Source organism: Ostrea edulis, chromosome 4 (genome assembly GCF_947568905.1).
Source record: "Ostrea edulis chromosome 4, xbOstEdul1.1, whole genome shotgun sequence".
In the NCBI taxonomy this organism is placed as follows: Eukaryota; Metazoa; Mollusca; class Bivalvia; order Ostreida; family Ostreidae; genus Ostrea; species Ostrea edulis.
This window is the reverse complement of record NC_079167.1, coordinates 82,870,657-82,880,656: the sequence shown is the minus strand read 5'-3', so window position 1 is coordinate 82,880,656 and position 10,000 is coordinate 82,870,657. Positions and strand designations below refer to the sequence as shown.

Sequence of the window (10,000 nt, the reverse complement as noted above, 5' to 3'; positions counted from 1 at the left end):
AAAAAATTCTCTAGAGGAACATTGAATAAGATACAATCAAGTAAACAAGTTCCATGAAAATGGGTTTTACTGTATTTGTGAAACAATGTTTATTTACAGATTCAGACTGCCAGACAATACTTATGCGTACTCAGTGGTTCTTCGTAATTGTGTTATGAACACAGACAACACAACAAAGGAAATGTGTCCTTTACTGGTGGACATCGGTTCTGGTACCCTGCCCTCAAAAAACAATACTAGAAATTGTTCAAACGAAAGCCAGTGTCAAATTGACATTCTCTCTCCTAAAGTCACTGAGTGGAATTATGGCAGATTTCAATATATAGGCAATGGAATGCTTAATTTTACATTAAGCTTCATTCCAAAATGTAAGTCTTTTATTCAAAGACACTGTCTTTAATTTAATTATTAATTAGACCTTGAATTTTATAATCACTTTGATACAGTAAAACCACCACAAGATACATCCGTAATGGCTTTTTTTTTTTACATTATCAAATTGTTCTCATGGGAAAATGAAATTCACCCAGTTTTATTACTCTACACATTACATTAAGCAGGATTACATTGTAAATAGCTGGACTGTAATGCACTTCATCTAATAATTTGGTGACATGTAATTTGGTAAAAATGCATGATAATTTCAGATTGTGTCCTAAATGATATCTTCCAATTAATCACTCCTGATGATGAAACAGAAATCACCAGAGAGGTGGCCACTGACAGGATACAGGATCGCATGGCATCAGTCAACACCAGCCTAGCCAGTAACGTGAGCTCACCTCTGAGTGTGGTCAACTCGAGTCTGACGCGAGATAACGTCTGTGTAATTATCTCGAGCCTTGGGAGGTTTCATATATCCAAGGACCTCTTCAAATCGTTTTTCTACTTTCCCAATATTTTCCTGAATCCAATACTTAGTAATGAGATCTTGGTGTCAGATGAAGCTGTACTAATCAGTGATCTCCGTCTGGAAGCTGACAAGGATCTGGGGGGCACATTCAAAATCCAAATCTCTAATGTACTGTACACAGTGGTAAGTTCAGTTTCACTAGTCCAAACCTCAAATGTACTGTACACAGTGATAAGTTCAGTTTCACTAGTCCAAACCTCAAATGTACTGTACACAGTGATAAGTTTCAATATATTGTACATGTAGCAGTGATGCCTGTTGACTAACATAACCCAGATAAGGGTGTTCTTATTAGACATTGTCTGTTGTATCAATCCAACATCAGACATGGGAATAAAACTACATGTATTGCTTTAAATTTGTATATGTTCATATTATGTTGTTGATTACATGAATTGTAGTCCTGATTTTGTGCACTTTGTTCTGTTGTAGAGTACCAAACAGAGAGCCACAGTGTGGGTGTGTCTAGTCAGAAGTTACCTCCCTCATCAGGAGACCATCAGGGCATGTCCGCAGGGCCTTCCACTGACCCTTCACTCTAATTCCACCACCTCTGTCACCCGCTACATCCCCTACCCTGAGGCAGGAACCTGGTACCTGGCCCTCCATAGTCAGTGTGTAAATAAGACATCAAACCAGTAAGTTCTGTGCTTGTACTAGCTGTGCGCTTTTATCATGGAGTTTATGGCTGTCTGTTCACTTCTTCACCAAAACATAGATATTTCAGATTGCTATACTTTCTTATTGATTTTCTTTGTTTCCTTGGTGTGGAAATACTCACAGATCAATCCACCATAAACAAAAGACAACAACAATCAAATTACCATAAACAAAAGACAACAACAATCAAATTACCACAAACAGAAGTCAACAACAATCAAATTACCACAAACAAATGTCAACAACAATCAAATTACCACAAACAAATGTCAACAACAATCAAATTACCACAAACAAAAGACAATAACAATCAAATCCACCACAAACAAATGATACATAACAACAATCAAATCCACCACAAACAAATTTGGTTAGACTTTGAGTCTATGACTACAATTAAATATACTGGAATAGCTACACATATAGTGACATAGGTGCTTAAATAAATTGTTACAAATTACTCAGTAAGTGTTAGCTGAGATAAAGTTCATCAATTGTGTCTACAGTGGAACAAAGCATGAAATGTAAAAATATTCCTTGATGAATGTGAAATTGTACAAATGTACAAATAAAATTCTCCATGTTTTAGGACCGAGCCCTGTCACATTTTACCAGGAGTGGCTCTGAGCTTGAGTGTAATGGGATGAATGTGAAATTGATTGTATTCTCTGTTTTAGGACCGAGCCCTGTCACATTTTACCAGGAGTGGCTCTGAGCTTGAGTGTAATGGGATGAATGTAAAATTAATTGTATTCTCTGTTTTAGGACCGAGCCCTGTCACATTTTACCAGGAGTGGCTCTGAGCTTGAGTGTAATGGGATGTGTGGACGGTCAGTGTGGGACGTTTGGAGCATGCAATGAGTACATCAGTGGCTCTCACATCTTCAGTGCATGTCAGTGCTACTCAGGTACGTGGTCAGTCAATGATGAGAAAGTACTACTCAGGTACGTGGTCAGTCAATGATGAGAAAGTACTACTCAGGTACGTGATCAGTCAGTAATGAGAAAGTACTACTCAGGTACGTGGTCAGTCAGTGATGAGAAAGTACTACTCAGGTACGTGGTCAGTCAGTAATGAGAAAGTACTACTCAGGTACGTGGTCAGTCAGTGATGAGAAAGTATTACTCAGGTACGTGACCAGTCAATGATGAGAAAGTACTACTCAGGTATGTGGTCAGTCAGTGTTGAGAAAGTACTACTCAGGTAAGTGGTCAGTCAGTAATGAGAAAGTACTATTCAAGTACGTGACCCGTCAATAATGGGAAAATGGTGGAGATATACATTAATTCAGTTGGAATGTACACATGTATATGAATTAACTTTAACGTCTGTTTAGATTAATCGAAAGTCCAATTAAACAAAATTGTTCCCTAGCAAACATCAGGGAAAACTAGAGGTGCACTGACTTCTGTATGCAGAAAAAAATAATTCTTTGTTATTTTCACTCATGGTAATGGGAAAGTAATTTCATTCCATTCATAATTTTCTGAAAGCTGGTTTGATTTGGGTGCTACTTTAGTGTATAACTGTATATGTAATGAGTTTGTGTCGGTTGCTACTTTAGTGTGTAACTGTATATGTAATGAGTTTGTTTTGTATGCTACTTTAGTGTGTAACTGTATAGGTAATGAGTTTGTTTTGGGTGCTACTTTAGTGTGTAACTGTATATGTAATGAGTTTGTTTTGGGTACTACTTTAGTGTGTAACTGTATAGGTAATGAGTAAATCTATGTTTGCCCAGTTTTGAATATGTTCATTTAGAAGAAAGCAAAATGGGTGACAAAATGTGAGCAAAAATGAATTTCACTGCACAGATTGTTTAATGTCCTGATTTGTCAAATGGCTACATATCATGAGGGATACTAATTTATCATCATCATTATCAGTCTCATTTAAATTGTAGGCTGGGCTGGCTATGGATGTACTGACGGTCGAGATGCGGAGAAAAACAGCACCATCTTGCTGGGAACCCTCCTTCTGTCTCTCAGTAACTTGTTCTTTATTCCCAGTATCTGTGTCGCTGTCTACCGCCGCTTCTTCCTGGAGGCCCTAGTCTATTTCTTCACAATGTTCTTCTCTACTGTAAGTATTCCACTGTTGTAACCTGACTTATGTAACTGTTGTCAGTTCTTACTGTGTTAGATTACTGTAACCTGACTAATGTAACTGTTGTCAGTTCTTACTGTGTTAGATTACTGTAACCTGACTAATGTAACTGTTGTCAGTACTTACTGTGTCAGATTACTGTAACCTGACTAATGTAACTGTTGTCAGTTCTTACTGTGTCAGATTACCATAACCTGACTAATGTAACTGTTGTCAGTACTTACTGTGTTAGATTACTGTAACCTGACTAATGTAACTGTTGTCAGTACTTACTGTGTCAGATTACTGTAACCTGACTAATGTAACTGTTGTCAGTACTTACTGTGTCAGATTACTGTAACCTGACTAATGTAACTGTTGTCAGTTCTTACTGTGTTAGATTACTGTAACCTGACTAATGTAACTGTTGTCAGTACTTACTGTGTCAGATTACTGTAACCTGACTAATGTAACTGTTGTCAGTTCTTACTGTGTTAGATTACTGTGTCAGATTACTGTAACCTGACTAATGTAACTGTTGTCAGTACTTACTGTGTCAGATTACTGTAACCTGACTAATGTAACTGTTGTCAGTACTTACTGTGTCAGATTACTGTAACCTGACTAATGTAACTGTTGTCAGTTCTTACTGTGTTAGATTACTGTAACCTGACTAATGTAACTGTTGCCAGTACTTACTGTGTCAGATTACTGTAATCTGACTAATGTAACTGTTGTCAGTTCTTACTGTGTTAGATTACTGTGTCAGATTACTGTAACCTGACTAATGTAACTGTTGTCAGTACTTACTGTGTCAGATTACTGTAACCTGACTAATGTAACTGTTGTCAGATCTTACTGTGTCAGATTACTGTAACCTGACTAATGTAACTGTTGTCAGTACTTACTGTGTTAGATTACTGTAACCTGACTAATGTAACTGTTGTCAGTACTTACTGTGTCAGATTACTGTAACCTGACTAATGTAACTGTTGTCAGTACTTACTGTGTTAGATTACTGTGTCAGATTACTGTAACCTGACTTATGTAACTGTTGTCAGTACTTACTGTGTTAGATTACTGTAACCTGACTAATGTAACTGTTATCAGTACTTACTGTGTTAGATTACTGTAACCTGACTTATGTAACTGTTGTCAGTACTTACTGTGTCAGATTACTGTAACCTGACTAATGTAACTGTTGTCAGTTCTTACTGTGTTAGATTACTGTAACCTGACTAATGTAACTGTTATCAGTACTTACTGTGTTAGATTACTGTAACCTGACTAATGTAACTGTTGTCAGTACTTACTGTGTCAGATTACTGTAACCTGACTAATGTAACTGTTGTCAGTTCTTACTGTGTTAGATTACTGTAACCTGACTAATGTAACTTGTCAGTTCTTACTGTGTCAGATTACTGTAACCTGACTAATGTAACTGTTGTCAGTACTTACTGTGTTAGATTACTGTAACCTGACTAATGTAACTGTTGTCAGTTCTTACTGTGTTAGATTACTGTAACCTGACTAATGTAACTGTTATCAGTACTTACTGTGTTAGATTACTGTAACCTGACTAATGTAACTGTTGTCAGTTCTTACTGTGTCAGATTACTGTAACCTGACTAATGTAACTGTTGTCAGTTCTTACTGTGTCAGATTACCATAACCTGACTAATGTAACTGTTGTCAGTTCTTACTGTGTCAGATTACCATAACCTGACTAATGTAACAATGTGGCCCATGGGCCACTTGTACTTTCAGTTTTACCATGGTTTTGTACTTTCAGTTTTACCATACTGTTTTGTACTTTAAATTTTATCATTCTGCTTTATACTTTCAGTTTTACTTAATGTACCATACTGTTTTGTACTTTATTTTACCATGCTGTTTTGTACTTTCAGTTTTACCATACTGTTTTACCATACTGTTTTGTACTTTATTTTACCATGCTGTTTTGTACTTTCAGTTTTACCATGCCTGTGACTCTAGTAAAGCCCTGTACCAGTTCTGTATGATGAAGTACGATGTCCTCAGTTTCTGTGATTTCCTGGGATCTTACACATCATTCTGGGTCACGACCTTGGCAATGGCTCGCCTGCCAGAAAAAGCCAAAAGTTTCCTAGTCATGTTGGGCGTGCTTGGTTTGGCGGTGGGAATGGAGTATGACAAGCACTCCCTATATGTATTCCTCATTCCCATCTGTTTGGGAATCATCATCATGATATCATCATGGGTAGATACACAGATTTCTACAGATTGTTTTTATTGAAATCTTCACATTCCTTGACAAGAAGCTTTTGATTGGTTTTTGTTGAAATCTTCACATTCCTTGACATAGAGCTTTTAAAATGCTGATATTTAGTCTGAACATTTAGTGAAACTCGGCTGATCCAGAGATGTTGTGCAATCTGAAATGTTGTGTAAACTGCATACATTTTTGGCACCAAATCTGGGTCCTATTATTGAAAACTAGACAAAGATGATGTCCCCTTTATAGGTTTGAAGAAAACATAGATTTAAATTAGGAAACATTGATACTGGGGTATATTTTAATGTGGTCATGTCTGGGAAAACACATCTGATGTCCCCGCAATCCGTTTAAGGAAAGGAAAAATGTGGAAGTTAACACTGCAGAATATATACATGGTAAATTGAGTTGCAAGTTTAACATCCTGTCATGTGTGAAAAAGTTTAAAAATCAAAACCTTCACAATATGTACTGCCTTCGAATGGGCATTAATATGATGATGTAAAACTTGTAGATTAAAAACTAGGAATTAGCTGAACCAAAATTCCACGGAAAAACGACAAAGTTCAGCTGTATATTAAATTGAAAAATTTACAAAAAACACTGAATGCATCATTTCACAAAAAAATGTCAAAATTTAACAATTTTTCACTTGTGGAAAATTTCTAGAGAAATCCTACTATAATGTGCACAAGCTTAGCATACATGTACAATGTTATGAAACCCTTTGTGATGTAAAAGTTCTAGCTTGAAAACAGAAGGAGCTAGCAGAACAGTATTATGTGGGACAAACAGACGAGGGTAAAGCAATATGCCCTCAACTCTAGTCATGGGAACAAAAGTAGTCTGCAATCTGGATGTTGTGTCATTTGTAGACTTTCTTTGTACCTGTGTGAGAGACTAATGTTTAGGAATGGTCAACTCCACTGTTCACCTTGACTATTTAATTTAAACTAACAAAGAAGTAGAGACGTTTTCTATAGTCATCTGGCCCAGAAAATAGATGATTTCAGTAGGAGTCCAAAAATCTGGCATTCAAATAAGGAATATATAAGCAAATCCAAACTACCTTTAATTTGATCCAAAATTGCTTTGTGTTGTATGACAAGAGCGTGAAGTTGGCATAAAATTGCCAAAAAATGCAAAATTCAATGAAAATTTTCATAAATTCAAGGGGTTTTCCTTTCAGAAAACATACAGCCCATGTGTCGAGCAAATTTATATTCAAACACATTTTTCATCTTCTCTTAATACACAATATATATTAATTTCATTTTGCTCGACGGATGGGCACACCTCTTCCTAAGCAATAATCTGGATGAAATTTAACGGTTATCAAGCTCTTTTTGAAAAAAGGCGGGAAGAACTCGTATTTGTGACGTAATAATGCTATAAAATAAGAAATAACTTTGATTTAAGTTGAGATAGTATACTTGGCATGTATTTAACTTATTCAAAACACAGAGCAAGCTTGATTCAAGACACATTTAAATCAGAGAATTTTTTGGGGCCTTTTTATGTACACAATCGTACCTTGTTCTTTGTTATGATGACGTAACAATACATAATTAAATATGACGTCATGTTGCAGGAATACCGTCAGCTATTAATTGTGAAGTATCCTATTAATGTATAATAATGTGAAATATTTAAGAAATAGTATTTACCCAGTTATTGAATATACAGTCTTGAATTCACAACATCTCGGGGGCACCGAAAAGTATTCACAACAGTAGCAAGCTTGCCTGGATTCGATTGAATGATGATTTGTTTTACGGCCTCTCAAGTTTTTTCACTCATATTGAGACTAGCTGTAGGTGAAGTATCACGGATTTAGACCTATGCTTAGTGCTCAGGGCCATAGCAGTGAGGGTTCTTTATCATGCCATTATCTGCCTTGACGCGGACTCTCCGTTATAGATCGTATCTGACAGACATGTGACTCTCACTTCTAAATGTAGAGCATTTTATAGCGAAGGAACATTCACTACCTGTCTTAGGTTTGACACATCCATGGTACGAGTGGGGCTTGAGCTCAAGGTTATGAAACAAACGCTCTACCACTGAGGTACCGCGACCAGTTCCTGGATTAGACAAGTTTCACTGTATTAATATGAATGTAATTACAAAATAAATTCATAGCAGCACTCTACACAAAGACAATAAAAGGAAAAGAAAAAATTGATCATCTATTAAAATTACATGTAGTATGAACAAGAATGTTTTGGAAGTAGCCTTTTACTATGAAGTTTATCTTATCTACATGTATGTATGATTATGTCTTACTTGTTTCATTTCCAGATTTTTAGATGTGCAAGAAGGCGCCAGTTATACCCCTCTAAGCGCCGCTACCTCTTGTTCCTGTTGCCTGGGGTGGTGTGTGCAGGGACAGGGGTAGTCATCTTCACGTTCCTGGAGACAGAGGAGAACTATAAATACATTCACAGTGTGTGGCACGCGCTGGTGGCACTGTCCATCTTATTCCTTCTGCCGCCCCGACAGAAAGATGAAACGGAAGGTAGAAAACCTTTTGTTAATGAAATAGACTTGGAGCCACTTACATTATGATCTCCCTTGAATTGTTCATGACTCAGGGTTTTTGGCTTGTTGCTTCTTGTTTGTGTAGCTAATAGTGTGTATGATTGGAGAGGTGCTTTACTGCTTTATTGATAATTTGTTGTCAAAAATGTCATCTTATCGTATTCAATGTATAACAAAAGGAGATGGAACAAGATTTTAAAAATCAGACCATCCATTTATCAAATTATTATCATTTTACATTGAATATCTTAAATAGCTTTTTATACCCCCACAAGCGAAGTTTAGAGGGGGGTGGTATACTGGAATCACTTTGACCATTCGTCCAGACATAATTTTTCCAGAGTGCCGTATAATGGGTTGGTTTTTTTTGCAATAATCCAATTTTCGCTGTCTTTGCAAGTATTTTTGAATCGCAAACAATTAATTTTGCATAAAATTTACACCATTGTGTATCATATCTTACAAGATAACAATAGCTCAACTCGCAAACAAAGAACTAACTAAATAAAAAATAACAGTGTTTTGGGGTATTTTTGCAAAATTTGTGATACGCAAATCACATAGCCCGTTATATGGTATACCTTAACACCAATGAACAGATTTGATTAAAACTTTCTGTACATCTTCATGTAATGTATATGAATAATGAAGTTGTACCTGCTATTTTCATTGAAATTGTTTAACATTCAAGGAAGTGATGGATATTTTGAGGGGGTGTTGTCATTGTCCAGAATATATCTTAAAAACCAATGAACAGATTTTATTAAAAAAACCTTTGTGCATATATTATGTATATAATGAAGTTGTGCACCTGTCATTTTTATCGAGATTCTTTAACATTCAAGGAAGTGGTTTTTTTCAACTGTATGGAATTTGTCATTTTCTTTTAGATTTTTTAACAATCTGCTCTCTCACAGAAACTACTGCATAAGTTTAGAAGAGGATATCATGAAATCATATGTCTGTCTGTCTGCCCATCTGGCATGGGTATGATTTTGTCAAAGTCATTTTTCAAGAACTAAAGAATAGATATCCTTGAAAAATTGTACACTCTTTATTATACTCCCACAACAGTGTTCCTCTCCATGTCAAAAGGATGTGTTCATTCTTCAATGAACAAAAATTCACTATTTTCCACCATCAAATCTGCCCTGTGGGTTGTATTAATGCCATTAGGACAGTTTTAGTTTGTCCTCCCAACAACACTTTATTACATCTCATTTTTCAAAATTCAAGTACAGTGTAAATTGGAATCAGTGTGATGATTCTTCAGTTTGAATTAAATTTAACATAAGTTTGGAAGAGTAAAAAAAAAACTATGATTCATTTAACCGATAAGCTTATGTTAAAGTGTACATGTATACCGAAGTGTTAAAACAATTATAATACATACATACATTTAAAAACATGCCTTGTTTGAAGTACATATGAATATGTTATGTCACTCAGTAATAACCAGTTTTTGCAATGTATCACCAGAGAACCAGTTTAAAGGGAATTATGGAGATGCATCACTCGATGTTTTTAATTGCATTATTGTATTCAT

At 35.9% G+C, this 10,000-nt stretch overlaps 1 protein-coding gene across 2 annotated transcripts in view; it reads left to right on the top strand.

The window, feature by feature from the left end:
- Window positions 1-10,000, top strand: part of LOC125671505 (transmembrane protein 8B-like) — a 24,270-nt gene that overhangs the window by 6,751 nt on the left and 7,519 nt on the right. For both annotated transcript variants that reach the window (XM_048907269.1, XM_048907270.1), the window contains exons 5-11: window positions 100-368; window positions 648-1,036; window positions 1,346-1,551; window positions 2,339-2,481; window positions 3,478-3,656; window positions 5,632-5,898; window positions 8,215-8,431. In XM_048907269.1, coding sequence (XP_048763226.1) covers window positions 100-368; window positions 648-1,036; window positions 1,346-1,551; window positions 2,339-2,481; window positions 3,478-3,656; window positions 5,632-5,898; window positions 8,215-8,431 — 1,670 coding nt within the window. The remainder of the gene's footprint in view (window positions 1-99; window positions 369-647; window positions 1,037-1,345; window positions 1,552-2,338; window positions 2,482-3,477; window positions 3,657-5,631; window positions 5,899-8,214; window positions 8,432-10,000) is intronic.